This window comes from Peromyscus californicus, unplaced genomic scaffold (genome assembly GCF_007827085.1).
Source record: "Peromyscus californicus insignis strain IS unplaced genomic scaffold, ASM782708v3 Scaffold_24__1_contigs__length_46423439, whole genome shotgun sequence".
NCBI classification, from domain to species: Eukaryota; Metazoa; Chordata; class Mammalia; order Rodentia; family Cricetidae; genus Peromyscus; species Peromyscus californicus.
In genome coordinates, this window is record NW_026294535.1 from 25,059,996 (window position 1) to 25,080,997 (window position 21,002).

At 36.4% G+C, this 21,002-nt stretch overlaps 1 protein-coding gene across 1 annotated transcript in view; it reads right to left on the reverse strand.

Annotated features, from left to right (window-relative positions):
* Ptprq (protein tyrosine phosphatase receptor type Q) overlaps positions 1-21,002 on the reverse strand; it is a 194,813-nt gene that overhangs the window by 59,347 nt on the left and 114,464 nt on the right. Inside the window, 6 exon segments of the mRNA XM_052752881.1 lie at positions 2,066-2,288; positions 2,977-3,135; positions 7,119-7,185; positions 9,494-9,738; positions 13,603-13,789; positions 18,451-18,572. Coding sequence (XP_052608841.1) covers positions 2,066-2,288; positions 2,977-3,135; positions 7,119-7,185; positions 9,494-9,738; positions 13,603-13,789; positions 18,451-18,572 — 1,003 coding nt within the window.

Consider the following 21,002-nt stretch of genomic DNA (forward strand, 5'->3'; position numbering starts at 1 on the left):
TCTAACTAAGACATCAAGTACTATGTTGAATAGGAATGGAGCGAGTGGTCATCCTTGTCATATGCCTAGTTTTGGTGGAAATGCTTTGAGGGTCCTATTTATTGCTTTTATAATGTTGAAGTATATCTCTTGTATCTTTAGTTTCATTAGGACTTTATTATGAATGGATGCTTGATTTTGTCAAAGGTCTTTTTGTGTGACTAATGAGATGATAACGAGGTTTCTGTTCTTGAATCTATTTATGTAATAAATTATGTTTATTGATTAACCTATGTTGAACTATCCCTATATCTCTGGGATGAACCCAATTTGATCAGGGAGGATAATTTTTTGATGTGTTCTTGAACTCATTTTGAAAGTATTTTATTGAGAACTTTTGTGTCTATGTTCATCAAAGATATTGGCCTAAAATTGTAAAAGAAAAACAATTTTTATGTCCCATTATCTTTTCCACAAATATTTTAACAAATAATTATGGAAAATCAATAGTTTATTCAAGAAAATAGTTATTCAAGAAAAAATAAATTTACAAGACATGAATTTAAGACTAAGTCACAACGAGGAAAAGTCTATACTTTAATCTATATTAAATGAATAATTATCTTGCTCTCAGGCTCATTGAATTTCATGGGAAAATGAGTAGGAATTTGACCAAACTCAGTAGTCAAAAAACATTAAGCAGATAATCTAAGTCATAGATGTGTTTAGATGGAATAATTTAATATGAGTAACAATGTGACTACTGTAATTAACAAATATAAAGCATAGTAGCTGTTGTATCTTATTTTTGGAAATATTGCAGAATCAAAGGACAAAGATTATATAGAATTGTCTTGTTCATATGTACACAAATTAAGACTAATGATGGCTATTTTCATTATATGCCTAGTTGTATTTACCCATTTTTATAAACATAAAACAGAAAGAGTACAGAAGATCATCCTTGAAGACACCTGAAATTACCTAACTTGAAAACTAAAACACAACCGTAACAAATTTGTAAGACAAGTTACAGTGTATGATTTATTCTCCAGCATTTTATCAAACTCTTATGATAACATCTATCATGAAAAGAATTGTTGACAAAACAATATGCAAAAGAAACAATGAATAAGAGTAAATATGAAATTTTTTTTTTTTTTTTTTTTTTTTTTTTTTTTTTTTTTTGGTTTTTCGAGACAGGGTTTCTCTGTAGCTTTGCGCCTTTCCTGGAACTCGCTGTGGAGACCAGGCTGGCCTCGAACTCACAGAGATCCGCCTGGCATTTTAAAAATGTTTAGTTCAAATAATAACCAAAATTTAAGCTAATTGCCTTTGATAATAAATGATACAATATTATTTTTCAATTGCCGAGTTTTTCTAAATTTTCTAATTCTAACTCAGCCAACAACATTCAGAAGGAATTTAATATCATTTTAACTACCATGCTGAAGTATGAATACCTACATATTTAAAAATTAGTAATAACAATAAGCTTCGGAAAAATAAAGGCTAAGATAATTCTCTTCTTAACTGTAGCCTTATTTTATAAAATAGTATCTGTAATTAAATAGAAAACAATATCAATAAATTCAATAAAAATTAATAAAGCATTCATTCAGATGATTGATCGGATAAAAGAGATATTAGCATTAGCATCATAAAAGGAAATCTTAATTGATTAAAAGACTATGAGGCTGTTTCTGGAGGCCTATGTATATCATCGTCTATGGCAAAGAGCAAAACACTGAGTTCCAACACATCAACCATATTGTTCATTACAGAAATAAATAACTTTTCCCACATTGCATGTTCTCCATTGCCATACCTTTCAAATTGCCTTTAAACAACTTATCATATCAAATCATACTTACTTTCAGAATTGTATGCCTTTCCTATAATACTGTATGCCTTTACAATGAATAGATAATGCTGCATCTAGCTCTTCATTTCTAGTGCGTGATAGTCAGCCTCAGTATCCATGGGAGATCCCTTTGCTCACCAGAAGGATGGATAGGTTAATAGATAGGTGACATACATTAATGAACTTGTAGTTTAGTACATGATTGACATACACTATACTTACAAATACTGCTTTTTTGGTTTCAGAGGTCCATTGCAAATTTTCTCTTCATTGCCAGGGATCATACAGGCATTATCTGCACCTATCACGTAGATTTCTTCATTACCACTGAACTTTGTCTTTCCCTCTATACATGGGGGATTAGGGAATCCTTCATTTGTAAAATATGGCCTCGCTTTGTTGAAATACGCATCATACCATTTTGTCACATTTCCGTCTTGCTGAGCTAGTACAGGGGAAAAAGAATGTCCACCACAAATCACATTGAATGTATCTTTGCATCAGTGCAGCACTTTTATGATTGTATTAGAGAATTCTAGATGCAGCAAGAGTCATGCCATGAACCATTGGCACAATTCAGCTTATGAACCTGGACAGTCTCCATCACACAGGAATCTGAAGGGCTGTGGGGGCTGATGTAGCAAGTAGATCAGTGGTTCTCAATCTGTGGGTCAAAACTCCCATGGAGGTTGACAGACTCTTTCATAGGGGTCACATATCAGATATCCTGCATAGCAGATATTTATATTATAATTCATAACAATAGCAAAATTACAGTTATGAAGTTGCAATGAAAATAACTTCATGATTGGGGGTCACCACTTCATGAGTAACTGTATTGAAGGGTCACAGCATTCAGAAGGTTGAGAACCACGGCAAAAAATCAAATCACTCCAACCAGTACACACAATAAATAGATGACATATTTTGATCAGGCCTTTCCTCATTTGAGTATAGTATTTTTTTATGTAAGTTATTAATATAATTACTGAAAATATTAATTGTCTATTGATGACCTTAAATCGTATTAGAATCATGAATCAACTTTACTTGATAATTTTGAGCAGAACTTTCTTTAGCATTCAGAAAATCACATTTCACAGTCTCCTAAGGTAGACTGAAATCTGAGGTACCTCCTGTTTCTGCCACAAGCACCTGGACATTTTTGATCGGTCCATGATCGTCATTGTAGTAGCATATTGGCATTCTGATTGTAATTGTTGTTGACGTCACAAGCAGTTTTCCTGTGGCATCATGGATAGGAATTGGCTTGGTTTTTGGTCGTGCTGGAGCTAAAAACAGTAAAATATGACTAACAGTTTTCTGAGCAGAAAAAACAACAAACTTCACATTCTCAATTCATGTAGGTAGCTAACAGATAAAGTGACAGCTCATGCAAATATCAAACTAAATAGTTGTTTTGGGGTACAGTGGATGTACAATAATTATTATCTCATAAAGGTATAATTATGTATTTGAGACTTTCCTGAGAAACTAAAGCCCAGGTGCAACTTTTCAGACATTCAACTCTTCGTCGTGCAATAAAAACACTCAATTTACAAGTGCTGTCACAAATAATTTTCAAAAATTGTTTACATGTAACATTTTTTGTGTGTTCTTTTTCTTCACTTTGGTTATCTGGTTGATTAATTTCTATCCTAATCATGGTAGCATCTTTTTTACTGTTCATCCATGTCAAAACCTGGATAACAGTCTCCCTTATTTTTGGTCATGTTCACATTATCAGGGAAAATTTCAGATTCATATATAACAGATTTCTTACTATTGAGTTTTCTAATACAGATCCACTGTACATTAGAGTTGCACTGCATATTGGTTTCTTGTGTGAGTCTTTCCCAAACAGAGATACAATGCTAACTCATGCTTCTTCATGACTATAGTATGTGGTACAGCTAGCTGCATAATATTTCTTCAACCACGGTCCAAGGGCGAGAATGTACTTTTCTCATAGTTCTCAGCATTTCCTGTAATAATTAACCTCAAACAGTTGACTTTGTTTGTCCTTTTATTTCTGTAGAAGAGATTCCAAATATAGAATTTAAGAAATGTGCATCTTATGTATATATGGAGGTGGTATATGTCTAATGTGTGTGTATAGGTGTACAACTGTGTAGGTGTGTATGTGTGAGTGTGTACATTCATGAGGCAGCCTGAATTTGATATTACACATCTTCTTTGTTCATTTTTCACTTTATTTCATTAAAAACATAAAGAATCCAGGTAGTCTAGCTAGTCAACTTGCCCCAGAGATCCTCTACCTCTGCCACCATAGTGCTGGATTACAGGCAGCCACTATACCTGCTTAGGATTTACATGGGATCTGGGAGTTTGAACACTGGTCATCACACTTGTGTGGCAAATATTTTATCCACCAATCCATCTCTCCAGCCCACCAGATATACATCTTTAACATTAGTGGATATTTTTAGAATAATTTCAAAGATACCATAGTACTTAATATTTTGCCGTCAATACATACAAAAATCCCCAAAGCAGGATTTTTAGGGTTTCTGCTGGTTTCATTTCTTCTGATAGTTGTGTATGTGTTTACATGTGTGTATACACACACATATACATATTTGCTATTTGAAAGTTACATATCCAAACTTCAGTGTTTAAAACAAAAATAAAGAAATTCTCAACAGTTTCACAATATTTGCAATATTGTTTCCTTTTAATAGACAAGAATTCGGCCAGCAGATGTAAAAGAAGAATGCTTCTGACTTGAGTCTTTGACTCACTCTTTCTTGTGCATTGGATCCAAGAGCAAAGCTCTTAGCTGATACATCACATTGGCATTCTGACAAGAAAAGGTTGGAATGAGACTGGATATGGATGAGGTCCATTGAGAGTAAAATCTGTGTCAAATGAAGAGGCAAAGCACAGGAGTAGGTGGTGAGAGTCTTCAGATACAACTGCCTGGCGTAGCAGTCACAGAGTGGAGAGAAGGAAGGAAAGGTTTACCAGGAAGAGGCCTGGGCCTTTTTCTGTTCTGAACCCTCAACGATGTCACCATGAGTCCTCAAGAGCAAATCTCAATAACAGGAACCCATTACTTGGGTGCCATGATCCAGCAGTATATTAACCGTCAGATAAAAATTTATTGAGACTGCTTCTAATTCAATACACCATGTAGCTAACAAAATCATGCATAGCACTAAAGACAAGTTATCTCTATGAGTCTTCACTACAACCCCATGCTGCTGTGGGATGGTCTGTATGTCAAGTGTGTTGCTGATTGGTCAATAAATAAATCACTGATTGGCCAGTGGCCAGGCAGGAAGTATAGGCGGGACAAGGAGGATAATAGAGCTGGGAAGTGGAAGGCTGAGTCAGAGAGACACTGCCAGCTGCCACGATGAGAAACAGCATGTGAAGATGCCGGTAAGCCACTAGCCACATGGCAAGGTATAGATTTATAGAAATGGATTAATTTAAGCTGTAAGAACAGTTAGTAAGAAGCCTGCCATGGCCATACAGTTTGTAAGCAATATAAGTCTCTGTGTTTACTTGGTCGGGTCTGAGCGGCTGTGAGACTGGCGGGTGAGTGAGATTTGCCCTGACCGTGGGCCAGGCAGGAAAACTCTAACTACACCATGCCCTTGCATCTCTCTGTAGGCAACAGATGAAGAGTGGAGGTCAGAAGCATTTTCGCATTTTCAGTCAAGCATAAAAATACTGTGTAAACTGTGCTTGTACATATGGGTGTCTATAAAAAGTGATGAAAAAATCCAGATGGTGTGGCTCGACCTCTCCTTTGTGTTTTCTGAAGCTGTTTTGTGAGAAAAATTACAGCTGAAACAACTTATTTGTTTGTATATTCCAAGATATAGAATTACTAATTAAAAACATTAATGTGTATAAGTGCCTGCTTGTCTGTATGTGTACAGTATTCATGCAGGAACCTTCAGAGTCAAAGAGGGCATTGGAACCCAGAACTAGAGTGAATAGGTCATTGTCTGCCACCCAAAGCAGATGCTGAGAACTGAACCTAGGGCCTTTGAAAGAGCAGCAAGTGCTTTTAACCACTAAGCCATTGCTCCAGAATTTAGCAAATAAAATAAATAATGCTTATAAATAACACACCTCTACTAATTAGTTGTTAGTAAAAAGATAAAATGTAAAATTGCATCTGTCAATGACTCTTTCATACTCTTGATAATAACAATTTTCAGGTCTTGTTTAAAAGGTTTTCTCAAAGATGCTCACTCTTAATCCTCATAATTAACAACCTGCAAGGTAGGAACTAATAGCATGTGTACTTTCGAGACTTATATATGCTGAGAAGGTTTCCTAAAGTCAAACAGATATCAAAAGACCAACCCAGGATTCAGTCTCAAGAGTTATCTAAACAGCCTGAAAGGCTGGCACTCTAGCCACTGTCCTCCACTGACCCTTCCAAAGAAAGAGACACTATACTCTCCTTTAGAAAGACATACTTGGAGAAATTCTACTCCGGGTAGTCTGGAACTAATACTTAAGGGGTTTCGTTGTTGCTTTCTTTTTTCGCCCCTCCATCCACTCCTCCCAATCCCCACCCCACTCAGTCCCCTCTTCCCCCAGATCCACTTCTCCATCATTTCTCCTTAGGAAAGACCAGGCCTCCCAGGGGTATCAACTGAACACAGCATAACACGTTATAATAAAACTAAGCACAGACCCTCATATCAAGGCTGGATGAGGGTTTTCTTAAAAGTCTTGGGACCTTTTGTTTTCTTTCATTTTTAGTACTTCCTTATGTGATAGAGGTAGTACAAAAAAAATTGCTTGATATCAATATCTGGTCAGGCAGTAGATGGTCAAATGGACTTAAACTACTCTTTGGGGTTTTGTGGTTACTTGCTGGAGGAGAATTTTCTAAAATACCTGCCAGAATAGTGAAGTGGTAGATCTACTTTAGAATTAAATTTACAAGGTTGGTTACATGGAGTTTGGTAGTCAGTATTTGGTCACCTGAGCAGAATCCAACTCCTAACACAAACAGAGACTCAGTCTAGGCAGATGCAATTTTAAAAAGCTCTTCCCAATAAAAATAAAGTTTAGGTGACACCCTTTAGGACAGACATTCTCTTCGACAGTAATTCATGTCATCATTTAGATGTTTAAACTTCTAATTATGTGCATGTTATTACTTAATTTATGCATATCCCATGCATATTCATCATGTAAAGGTCAGCCTCCTGCACATGATTCAGATTACAATCACCCTCTGGTTAAGAAAACAACAATTTAATGGAAGGTAGTTCGTTTATACCTTTAATATCCATGGTTATTCGCATCTGCACTTTAGGCCCGGCGCCAGCGCTGTTGATAGCGTAAACCTGGAACCAAAAAAAGGCTTTATCACTACTCCAAGCTTCCTGTCTATGCATGTGCAAGTGAGCATGGTTATAAACAATTTTTAAAATGATCTCGCAGATACCTTGCTCACCCTTGATGCAGCATGGAGGACCTTGGTCCTGCCTCAATTGAATGTACTAGGCTTAGCTGTCCCCCCCCCCCACATGGAAGAACTTACCCTGTTGGAGGAGGAGATGAGGGGTGGGTTCGGGGGGGAAGTGGGGAGGAGCCAGAGGATGAATGAAGGGGGGGGGGAATCTGTGTTTGGTATGCAAAGTGAATAAAATTTTTTTAAAAATGATCTCTCTTTTAAAAACAATTTTATCTGCCTATTAATTATATTTTCTCAAGCCTGCTTAATCCCATAAATATCAGAAGAACACTAACAATCAAGAATTTCTTACAATTAATATTCTGGAACTAAGTCATGAGACTAAATGCTAACTGACACCAAGGTCCCTACCACCAAGCCTAGGAAGGCTGTGCTGCCGGCCGTTTGAACCCACGGGAGGAAAATAGTAGAAACCATCAAGCCTATACCACCTCTCCCTCTACTTTAACATCTGTTACTTCTCTCTGTAGCCAGCACATTTTGCCCTCCTTTAAATCCATATTCAAGATCTTCTTCTTGTGTCTGAAATGAAACCCAATTCCTCCTGCCTCCCTATTTTCCTGTATTAAATCATCCTCCTGAAAGTTGCCCTTTATGCCCTTCTTCACCCCTGCCCCAAAGTATCTGATGCATAACCTGCATAATGCAGCATATACACATAAAACATTTTTGTTTGTGTGCACAGTGGGTGATTTACACAAATGGGAATCCTTTCAATTAGCTTTGTGCTCAGGAAACTGAAGACCCAGAGTCCTTGACTTCACCTCATCTAGCTGAATAAAACAAAAGACCACAAGAGTAGTCCAAATTCCCTGTAATTAGTAAATACAATTTGGCACGTGTAACATATTCTTTGGAATTAACTCATTTTATATATTAATGGGTCATCTTTGCATTATGTCAATATTTTGGAAATGTTTTTGTTGAATTAAACTTAAAACAATACATGGTATATGGTAGCTATATTAAAAATGCCAGTCCTAAACACTTTGGTTAAAATAACTAAAAGAAAAATTTGGTGTCATTTGTAACTTTTAAAAAGGAACTATTCAAAATAAGTGATGGTCTTTTCTTTATTATATGATTTAAACTGTGGTGATGAGTAAGAAAAATTGGTGAAAAAAATTGAAAGTACTTCTTAAATAGCAAGATGCATAGAGATACTTGGGAATCTTTTTAAATACAAATATTCGTGATAAACTTCAATATCCTGAGATGTTTATATTGCAATTTGTAAGCAGTTATATTTTTCTTTATAGACCAGCTGTTCTTTGTTTTATTTCTCATTTTCTCTTATTTTCAACAGTCAAATTGATACAGTATTTCTTTCTATGCTATCTATATTTCTATATTTCTTTCTATACTATATTTGTTCCTCACAGAATGTCCCGCAAGAAGTTACCATTCCTACGCCAAATTTTCACTTGCAAAAGTTGAGTCACACATTTGAAGAAGTTTTCCAGATGGGTTAGAAATCAGGATTGAACTGAGGTTCAAATTACCACTCATCTTCTAGTAGATATTTGGTAAAACTTAGTTGCAATTGCAACAAGAACCTCAGGAAGACACAAAGTTGAAGCAAGGAACATATTTACCTGTTATTAACAATGTTCTCATAACTAAATTGATAATTACAAACAATTGCTCTGAGAAAGGGAAGCTATTTTAGGCATTGTTATGTTGGATGATAGGTTGCTGAGAGGTGATATTTCTGAACCAAAACAATCTTGCTTATATTTCCTAAGGTGTGACACAAAGTAAGTATAGGAAGAAATAATTTGGGCATATGTTCATGCATGTGAGCTTGCACACATTCTTGTACCTGTCTTACATCCTTTGTAAAATTATTGTAGCATGCTAACAGAAAAAAAATGACTTAGAGGAACGAAACGATGAAATGGCCTACTCCTGCTATTTTCTTCAAAATTTGTTTTTGAATGTTTCATTTACAGTTTTCTTTTAGGCAACGGTCACTCTGCATGTCACTACTCCATTATGTTTAACCTTCATTTTCTTTCTTTACTTCAAGGTGCCCGCTGTTCTTGTACAAGGTTCTCAGTTAATAGTACTTTCTATATTGTTTTTAGCAGGAAAGAGGCTGAAAGGTGGTATGCAGGCATATTGTGAGTGTTGACTTTATAAGCTGGTTTAGGCAGTTAAAAATGGTGGCTGCTTACGCTGATGTTGTATGTATGTCCGCCCTTCAATCCTTCCAACACTGCAACGACAGATGTGTCTGTCTTCTGGACAATGCTGAGGTTATGAATTTGGACAGCAGTCGGATCATCTTCTCGGTAAACCAATGCCTGATATCCTTGGATATTTCCATTGGGTTGAGAAGGTGGAAGGAATGTTAACTGAAACTTAGTTACTTCATCTGGTATCTTCTGAAATGTCATATTGTTAGGTGGGTCCTTGGGCACTAAAAGAAAAAGTTGACAATTATAATTTTTAAATCTCAATATAAAATGTATTTTCTGCACACTTGTGTTTTGAAAGACTGATTACACATGCTGTAAAAATCATGTATTATGGAAACTAGAAAACTGACAAAGCACTGACTTTATTTTCCAGAAATTCTAGTGGTACTTTAGTTTGTCTGTTTGCCTTGTGCATGTGCTCTGTGATTAGTACTGGGGATTAAATCCAGCACCTCCTATTGCATAAGCAGCCCAGCATCCACAGACTTACACAGAACATGCCTCCTCGACTTTTCAATCACTTTATTCAGAAATAACACAGAGTCACAGGAAGCTGTCACAAGAGGATCAGAGCCCCACATAACCTTCCTGGAGTTCCCAGTGGTGACTCTGCATATGGCTTTATTCAGTGCCAAACCAGAAAACAGGCATTTACACGATACTGCTAACTAGAAGGCAGGCCTTGTTCTGATGTCATCGATGTTTTCGTGGTTTGGTGGGAGATTTACTTTTGTGGAACTGTAAGCCAAATACAGATTGCTGCAATCACCAACATGGAAAAGATAGAACGATCCCATCACTTACAGAACTCTCACCTTCCATACTTTCGTGTTTTCCTACATGCCTCCCTGTAATAGCAATTTTTCCTCTGCTCTGTTGTCTTGTCATTTTCAACATATCAATAGTGTGATGTGTTTGAGGTTCACTAGGCTTTAGATGTATCAATACTTCATCCTTTGTCAAAAAATTATTTCTTTAGTTTTTTTTCTTGATGGGGGATCATGTGAGTGCCACATTGAGCATGTGAAAGGTAGAGAACAGCTTGCAAAATTTAGTCCTCTCCTTCCAACCTGAGGGTCCCTGGGATGGAGTGCTGGTCATTTAGTCTTGGTGACAAATATCTTCCCAGATATAAAGTCTCTAACCACAGGAGAAAGGGACAGCAGCCCTGACTGTCACCAAGAAGCATTTCATTTTGTAGTTTAACAGGATTTGGTTAGCATGGAAAGACATCTGTGCTGTTTACATCTTTTGCCATTCTCAGTAAGGATGACATTTCTATCCATGCATTTATAAACATAAGTTTTAGATTCTTTATGATCATTGTTGACTATTAATTGCTTGGCCATATGGGAAGTACATGTTTAGTTTTACAAGAGAATGTCAAATATTTTTCCATGTGTCTATACCACTTTATATTCCCACTGGCAAGTGTTAGAGTTCAGTTTGCATCTTTGCCATCATTTGGTATTATCACTGTTTTAAAAATTATTATGTAATTCTGTTTCAGTAGCTGCACGGTTATATAATGTTGTGTGTTTAATTTGCATTTATATTAGGACTAATGGTCTGGAAGTTTCATCTTATTGTGTGTTATTTCCTAACCATACCTCCTGATGGATGAAATATTTCTTTATGTCTTTTGACAGTTTTCTAATTGGATATTTTTTAATTGCTGAAACTTGTAAAATTCCAGTTAATTATACTAAAATAAAAACACAGCAGGGCAGTTGCACATATAAACGCATGCTATTTGTGATAGCATATACAAAGCTTGTGAAAACCCTCGTCAGACCAAATTTCACCATGAAGAGGGGAGTCGGGCACAAAGTCCCATCCCTAGCCAAGGAGCTATTGGCAATAGCTAGCTGCTAGGAGAGAAAGGGTCAGTTTTCTCTAAAATTGTGGGCCATGATAAGTTGAGTGCATTCCAGTAGAAGGCCAGACATCCAAGAATATTTATGCAACACAAATTGGCTTGATTAGATGGAGGCAGAAAATGGACTAAAAAGGAAAGGGTGTACCTAGGAAGAGCTGGGATATGGAGGCAAATACGATCAAAAATCATTGTGTGAAATCCTTAAAGAAGTAATTAAAAATTAAAGAAAAAACTTTTTTTCTTTTAAAAAACTATTATAGAAAGGAGGGTAGTCATGAAAGGGAGGGTAAAGAAGCTACATATGATCAAAGTGTATGCAGGTGAGATATTGTCACAATGACACTCAGTACTCTGTATAATTGATACTCTGTGCCAATGAAACACTCCCTTATTAAAACACAGCAAAGCACCCACAAAAAGACAGCTTAGTATGCCACTAGTTACAACAAATTATAAAATAAAGTGACACATGAGAAAACATTATTTTAAGATTATAAAGTACTGTTCTTTACATCACATCATTAAAATGAATTTGTGCATCTATTGTGATCTGAATGATACATGATATGGAAACATTTCTTTTCCGTCAAAATTGTCTGTGAGAAGACATAAGATGCAGTCTCACAGTCCAGGTGCTCAAGTTTCATTAACTTCAAACTTCTTTGCAGATAGAATCTTGCAGTACCCTCAAATGTGGATAAACAATCGTGAGCAAAAAAGACAAGCAGAAAAATTCATCATTTGCGAAATATCCCATGTTAAGTAGAAAGTTTTATAGACAAAATAAAGCTTAGTTTGGTTTAAACAGTTTCCCACTTGTTTTTACACATTTACATTACTTAAGAAATGTATCCTTTTTTTATATATAGAAAGTATTTCCACAAATTGAGGATCAGGCTTAAAACTGGATAAGGCAAGGAATTCTCTCAGTGCTGGCAACAATTTCCTATCCCCAAATTATGCAAGCCTTTACAGAATAAATTCTATTCTCAGAGGCTTAGTTTGCTCTTTTTTTTCTGGTAGTAGTACTATTAATTACCTCCTAGGGCAGTGGTTCTCAACCTTCCTAATACTGCAACCCTTTAATACAGTTCCTCATGTTGCAGTGACCCCCAAAACATAAAATTATTTCATTACCACTTCATAGCTGTAATTTTGCTACTGTTGTGAATCATAATGTAAATATCTGATATGCAACCCATAAGGTCACGACCCAAGGTTGAGAACTGTTGTTAGAACAAGCTTGACAAGTTGTGTTTTTTGGTATACGTGTGAGTGTGGTATACGTGTGAGTGTATTCGCCAACCCTTTGTTTACAGAGAAACAGGAGGAAGAAATGTGAGAAGCACAATCAAGATATAGATCCCTGGGATACTTGGCAGCAAAAGAGAAACAAATGGAGCCTTAGTACAGGAGAAGAAAAAGTACCTTGCAAATTAGAGTCCTCACTTTGCAGTAAGTATAGGAAAACGTAGCATAATAAAGAAACAAGCTAAAAACTATTTTTGCCTCCTCTATGTACCTTAGAGACAGCAGCAAATAGACAACAGCAACACAACCCTTCACTTGATCTTTCCCATGACATGTCTGGTGGAAAAGAACCTCAGAAGTCTGAAGAAGGTGGGCAAGCAGGCCTTGGGAGATTCACTCTCCACATTCACTTCCTACTCCCTTTTATGATCTTGTTAGCCATTCCGACCCTGTTCACAGAGCTAGAGGAAATCTGTATGGAGTCTGACATTTATGAAACAATCACCTAATATAGCATGTCACTTGACTAAGAAAACAAGTATATGTGACCTGATTTTAATACCAGATTACTTAATATGATTAGTCAATTTTCATAAAAAAGTCAGGACAGCCGTAATCAAGGTGAAATTCTAGATGAAACATTGTTAGCTGAAAACATTTAGGCAAAGTAATTCAGTTTCTAAAACAGCAGATTTGATAAATACAAAAAAGTACCATGGGGCACATTTAATTTGGTTCCATATTTACAAGGATTGAATGTTCTACACATCCTACCTTGCCTCAAAAGTGTAAACAAACTTTATATTTGTCAACTGCACCATCATTAATTTGATTTTATTATATTTTATCAATCTCATAGCACATACATTTTCTCCAGGAGAGTGTGAGGAACTGTAAGAAAGACCAACAGCCAAGCCTCAGTTAATGGTTAGGAATGGTGAGAAATATTCCTTACCTGATTCTAAAGTAGTAATTATCACTTCAGCACTTGACTTCCCTTCTGCATATGCCCCACTAACATTTCCAATAAATGCCGTAATCACCACAGAATACCTTGTGAATACTTTTAAGTCATTAATTTCTATTGTTTTGTTTTCTTCATTTGACTTCACGAAGGAAATATTAAAGTCATCATTATCTACCTATGGAAAAAGTAGTTAGCAATTAAGATAGATAACAATCCAAAGCTACAGGTATACTGATCTGGCCAAATATTTATTCATTTGCTTTAAAAACAGATCACTCTCAAAAATTCAAAGTACTTTGATAAGTTTATTCATTTATAATTATTTTAACAGTTGAAAGTGAGAGAATGTAATCAACCCACCACGATTAACCAACCTATCAATTGAATAAGCAAAAGTCACTTTCAAGAGTCACTGAAACTATTTTCTACTTCAATAGCTTATAGAAGAAAACACATAGGTTTTGGTGTCCAATCGCCCAGCATTCAAATTCCAAATTGGTCAATTAGTTCCATGTGGCAAGCCAATCCTGCAGTCTTACTTTCTACTGGGGTGATAATACTGAATTATTCTATCTTCTTGAGAATTTAGAAATAATAGATCTAAAGTAGTTGGCATGGAGATTTTGATTTTTGTTTAATGACTCTGTAAATTATGCATTTATAACATAACTCAGAAGGTATAGATACTTATATTACATTTTTGTACTTTCTAACTGAATTATAATTGTGAGAAGACAACTTCCTTTTGAAATGCACATTGATATGTTCTGCCCTTTTAATTTTTTCTTTTTCTAATTTTATTTGTTTTTATCTTTGAGATTATGATATAATTGCAACAGTTCTCTCTTCTCTACCTTCCCTCCAAATCCTTCCACATGCCCCTCCTCACTCTCCAGATTCCTTTGCTTTCAGCCTCTTTTTTTACTCATTGTTATTGTATGCACATGCATTTAAAATTGTGGTCATAATTACAGATCAAAGAACTTCTCGCCTACCACTGTTAGATATAACAGTGGTTATGGGCACAACTAACTATAAACGTCATAATTAAAACACATTCACAAATGAGGTGTCTTTAGGTGTATTAAATGTGGCTATGGTTTGTTCAAATATAGTTTGTCTTTGATGGAAGGTTTTGCTCACCACTCTAGACATTAAACATGGCTAAAGCTTTTAGTATTAAATAGAAGGGCCTTGGGCAAATGGCTTAGTACGTAGGTGCTTGCTATACAACCATGAAAACCTTAGTTTGGATCCCTAGCATCTGTATAAAAGGCATGTGGGGCGGGCCACATCTGTTACTCAGCACTGGGATAGAAGAACAAAATCAGGCAGATCTCTACAGTCCATTTGCCAGCCAATCCAGTCAGACTGCAAGATACAAGTTCAGTGAAAGATTTCTCAAACCATAAGATGGAAAGTGGCTGAAAAGAGACCCATGTTGACCTATGACCTCTACAAGTATGTACACATGTCCATACATACAGAGAGAGAGAGAGACAGAGACGAAAAGACACACACACACACACACACACACACACACACACACACACACACACACCATGTACATATATAACAAATTTAGAAGGGATTTTCCTGATGTAAATTTGAGAAAATTCATAACCATTCAGGGCATATTATTCAGAGGTAGCTGCGCTGATTACTGCATGTTTTATATATAGTTAGCACTGTGGAGATAAGGTTTAACTTGCCCATCCTTTGAAACACAGAGAAACAAATTTTGGAGTTACTCAGTTGTTCCTTTAAATTTTGGTTTGTAAGAGCTTTTAACTTAAAGAAGATGCTGATGCTGATATAAGAAACAGACTAAAAGGCTAATCAATAACCAGCATCACAGTCAAAAAGTTCATTTATTGTATGAAGCAGTGGAGGGAAAAAGCCCTCTTCTCTAAAATGGTAGAAAACCTTTCAATATACACATTCTATTCATCAAGCACAATAGTAATGGTACAAAATATATGAGTATTTAATTAGTCATCAACACTTGAATTCACATAAAATATGGATTTTGAATTTTTTCCTCATGATTAGGCTCTTATTCATGCTGAAAAATAACTATCTAGAGATAACAAACAGTCAGTCACTGTAAAGGAGTATAAGGAACCCATACTCCTAGTACTTACAGAGTGAATTTATTAACAGGAGGTAAATTTACCAAGTTTGGGTGACTCCCTCAATCTCCGTAGCTACAGGACATCTGAGATAGAATTTCAGTCTAGGTCTTCCATGAATCTAAAACAATCTATCTTGCAATATGATGAGTGAGCTCTGATCATGTAAAAATACTCTATTTATATATTAAACTATCCAATGTTTTTCATTTGTACAGTAGACAACAATATCAACTAATAAAACTCTATCATGACACACGTCCTCTACTGTATATTTAGGATATTTTTTAAAATCCTGAAAGAATAATTGTGGATCCTCAGACAGCATCTACAAAAGTGTACTACCTCTTCATCCATAGACCTACTCCACAATGGTTGTTAGTGACTGCATCCACTTACCCATGAATGAAGCCTCAAGTCCTGTGAGTCCCCAATTGCTAGGTTGCTTACTCATCATTTTATTACCTACTCTTGTTATGAAACTACTCCAGTCAATAACTATAACATGACATAACGTGGTTAGTAACTGGACTCCAGCTTTTCTCTCCCAACTCTGCTTCCTACTTATGTTTCACTTCTTGACCCAGGGAAAGAGCCTTTCCTGTTTGCTATAATGCTGTTCAATCCTCAAGTCTCTCCATGAGTTTGATTTACTCTGCGAAGCCTCCTTTATGTTCTGTCCTAACAACAGGAATTTCTAATTACTTCATTATCTCCCCCATAATATCATACCTTACCCTATAATTGTTCATGTTGCCATGTGGACTACTACAGCGTGAGCTACATGAAAGCCGAGCTTTCATTGCCCATTCCTGCCCTAGTGTATAGAAGTTATTCAAATATGACTTAAGCCAGAGAAGAAAGATAATAAAAAAAATCATAAAATAGATACTGAATTTCTAGTGGGATTAACTGAGTTGGCACCTGTGCCTGTACATCTCCCTACCCTGCTTTCCTTTATCCCACCTGCTCACTTTTAAGGTCAGGAAGAAGGCTGTAACAATGAGATGACAAAATCATCCTAAAATCTTTTGTTTACCTTTTCTGTAAGCCTAACCAAATTCCAAAGGATAATTTCTTCCTTGAATGAAGAATCATTCATAATTATCTTTTTTATCATTTGCACTAAATACGCATTCCCAGGGCCCTCACGTTATTTGTTTTTATCTGTTCGTGTACCAAGATCGTCACAAATATAGGCTACAAAAGAAGCAAAGCCGAAGAATGTGTGAGAGAAGACGTTAAAATCTCATTTGATTTTAATGATAGCAGAGCTTTTGAGGCAGAAGCACCTCCTTTAAAGAATTAAGCTATTTACCTGTTCCACAGTTAGTCTCCTCTGCCCCTAGAATACAAGCTATTTTATAATAAGTAACAATTATTTCTCTCCCCTGAGCTCTACACGTGTGTGTAGTTCTGCTATTGCAGCTGCATGCAGAAGATTCATTCCCAGGCTTCTCAATCTCATGTCTATGTTGTGTTCATTGCTTCCCTTCTCAGATTTATTCCTTTTGTTTCCAAGTAATACACCTCACAATCATCCTCGCTTCCTATCCTCACTCACCACCAAGAATTAGTTGAGTTTTCAACAATCTCACAGACTTGTTATTTCTCATCTGGATCCTTTCCTATACTTCCTCTGCTTTTATCGTTATCTTTTTTTTTTTCCTTTGCCCATTTATTCTTACAATTTCCTGCCACTGACCTAGACTGCATCCCAAAGACAGAACACAGAATATCTAAATGAGCAACCAGTCTGCCAGTGTGATAAAATCCTTAACACACCGCTGTTTTACTTATTCAAGTGGCCCCATGAACATAAAAGTCAGTGTCCATTGGTGGGTGATGGTGCTCTGCATGTTGTGAATGTGTTGCTCCCATTGGTTGATAAATAAAATGCTGATTGGCCAGTAGCCAGGCAGGAAGTATAGGGGCGTGGGGATAAACAGACAAGGAGAATTCTGGGAAGAGGAAGGCTGAGTCAGGAGTTGCGAACCAGACACAGAGAAAACAAGATGTGAAGGCAGAATTGAGAAAAGGTACTAAGCCATGTGGCTAAACATAAATAAGAATTATGGGTTAATTTAAGTGTAAGAGCTAGTCAATAATAAGCCTGAGCTAATGGCTGAGCAGTTTTAATTAATATAATCTTCTGAGTGATTATTTTATAAGCAGCTGCGGGGTTTGTGGGGCTGGGTAGGATCAGAGAAAGCTTCAGCTATAGTCCATAATGTGGGTCTAGCTTCATGTCTCAGTACACCAACTTTTGAATGCCATGACATGGAATGATTGTATTATTTGTTTTGAAAAAAATTATTCTTTTACTTTGATAGTTCTCTTCTCATTCCCCTTTCATGCACTCCAATTTTTTTCAAGATTTATCTCTTCAAACCTTATCTGGGAGATGGCTTCTTGAACACCTCTTCCTTCTCACACTATTCCAAAAGTCCCCTTTCACTTTATTTTAAATCAAATTTCACAACTTTATGACATATGCATAGTCTTTGCCCTCAGAATAAAAGAAACATGCATTGAAATAAAGCTATTGTTGTTGAGCATTTGGTAACTATAGGATCAACACCTAAGCTAATCAATCTATAAAAGGTTTAAGGACCATGGTACAAAATCAAAACCTCTGACTAAATAATCTGCATCATGAACTGTGTTTTATGCTGCCTTTCAGAGTAGGTAAGACATGCCTTACCGATTTGACATCAATCAAATAGAATGTTGGTCCTGTTATGACAGCAGGTTCACTCCAGCTGATATTGATACCATAGGGGGACGTTGCAACCACACGCACATTTTCAGGAGGACCATCGGGAGCTGCAACAATAGGAAATCAATTACTCTGCCCCATTAGGTAGTCCTTCTACAGTATAAAAGGAAAGACCATAGAAAATGGATAGACACAATGAATTAATTCTACATTCATTTACAGGTCACAAACATGGTAAAGGTTAATCACAAGACCAGATTTGTAAAAACTAGTTACTATACATAAATGACTTCCACATAAAATAATTCAAATCATAAGGCATGGTATTTAAATTTGACATAATGTGTTTAAAAGAAAGCGTAACTACATCATTTGTATAAATAAATATTTTATTTAAAAGTAAATAACTTGGCACAACTGTCTTAACACAACTCTTTCAGAAACATTTGATTACTGAAAGAGGCAAAAATCATAGTTGAAGATGGGAACTAGTATAAAATGCTGGCATTGTTTAAAATATTATCATGTGATTGCAAACTGGGTTGGTTTTATGCTTTTGTTTAGAGGTAGAGTAAGATAGTTATGCAGTAATTCTGATCTTTAGTAGATACATCAGTCATATTCATGATCCACTACAATTTTGGAAATTTATCGAAAGTCGTGTGTGTTTTCAGTTTGTGAGACAACTAGAATTAGAAGGGTGCTGATGTAGAGTCATGAAGGGATGCAGCTTTTTCACTTGCTCCTCATGGCTTGCTCAGCCTGCTTTCTTATAGAACCCAGGACCACCAGCCCAGAGATGGTACCACCCACAATGCACCCCCCATCAATCACAAATTAAGAAAATGTCCTACAGCTAGAATTTTTTTTTGTTTTTTTGAGTTTTTGTTTGTTTGTTTGTTTGTTTTTGGTTTTTCGAGACAGGGTTTCTCTGTGTAGTTTTGCACCTTTCCTGGAACTCACTTTCTAGACCAGGCTGGCCTCAAACTCACAGAGATCCGCCTGTCTCTGCCTCCTGAGTGCTGGGATTAAAGGCGTGTGCCACCACCACCCAGCTACAGCTAGAATTTATGGGGCATTTTTTAGTTGAAATTCCCTCCTCCCAGATGACTTCAGCCTGTGTCAAGCTGACATGAAACTAGCCAACACATTAAATATGATTTAATATTCTTCTCCATTCCTGCACATCAAAACAGCAAAATGTTGCTGCTTAGGATCTCGCTGCAAAGGTTACAGATAAATTACTCTGGAAATGAGCTCCTAAAGTCTCCCAGGCTGACAGAGAGTCACACAGTACCAGAAAGATCCAGAGTTTCTAAATTCAGGAAATGTAGATATCACAGGAATAAAATAGCAGGAACAATGGCATTAAATATCAGGAACAATCCCCGAAGAATAACTTTGAAACCTAGTCATGGAGCGCTTGATCTCTACATTAAAGAATGTGAAGTTCATTCTGTAAATAATAGGATGTCACAACTGAGAAGAGGGGTGTTTGTTCAGCATTTAGGAAAAAACTCAGGTAGCTGAGGAACAAATAAATGCATTGATATGAATTAACTCAAGCCACTATCAACAGCCAATAAAATTGACTGGTGCCATGATGTTGGATTTCATAGCCTCTGCAAAAATGACTTAAAAATTCAGGAAATCTGTTATATGTTGAGATGTCTTCAATAAGGCTGGGGCATGTAGTACAAGTGAGTAACATTCCCTGAAAAGACCCAAATTCATTTCAATATCAAATAGGTATTTATGACGTTGCTATACTTTGTGTGTGTCCCTCTAAAACTTGGGTGTTGAAACATTATAGTCAAAGGGATGGTATAAAGGAGCATTGCCTTTAGAGATGATGAGGTCATGGGAGCTCCTCATATAAGGAGTAGGCTTAAGGACTATATACAAGAAGCTTCACAGAGCATTCAGTTAATTTGCCATTCAGCCTTCTATCTTGCGAGGATATAGCATGTGTCCTCCCCAGAGATTGCAAACCTCCCAGATGACCAAATATTCTGGTGTTATCTTTCATTTCCCATCCTCTCGATTATTATAAGTAAATAAATACATACTCTTTATTAGTTATCTGGTCTCACAGATAGCAGCATGGGGCATAGTGTGGAATCTGGGTGGCAAAGTTAGTTCATGTAATATATAGATATGTTTTAATAATAGCACTGAAATGCAAAATGAATCTTGCTTATACATTGAGTGAGCATGAAAGAGGAAGTGAGGACGTGAAGATCCTGTGTCTTCAAGGGTAGTGCTAGCGTCTTTTTAGAATCTCCTGAGCAAAAAAATATCTAAATATCATAGATTATTATCATGAAGTAGAAGAGGCCACTGTAGATTAAGGCTTCTGATGCCTACTTCATACTTGAAGTGTTCTGTCCTTACATGCTAGAAAGCAGAAGGGCAAGCTAGCTGAATGCTCTATGAGGTCAGTTTTACAGGAACCTTAATCACACTTATGAAGGGAGGAGCCTTCATGCCCTGCTTACCCCATGAATCAAATAGATCAAAGGAGAAAAAAAAAACTC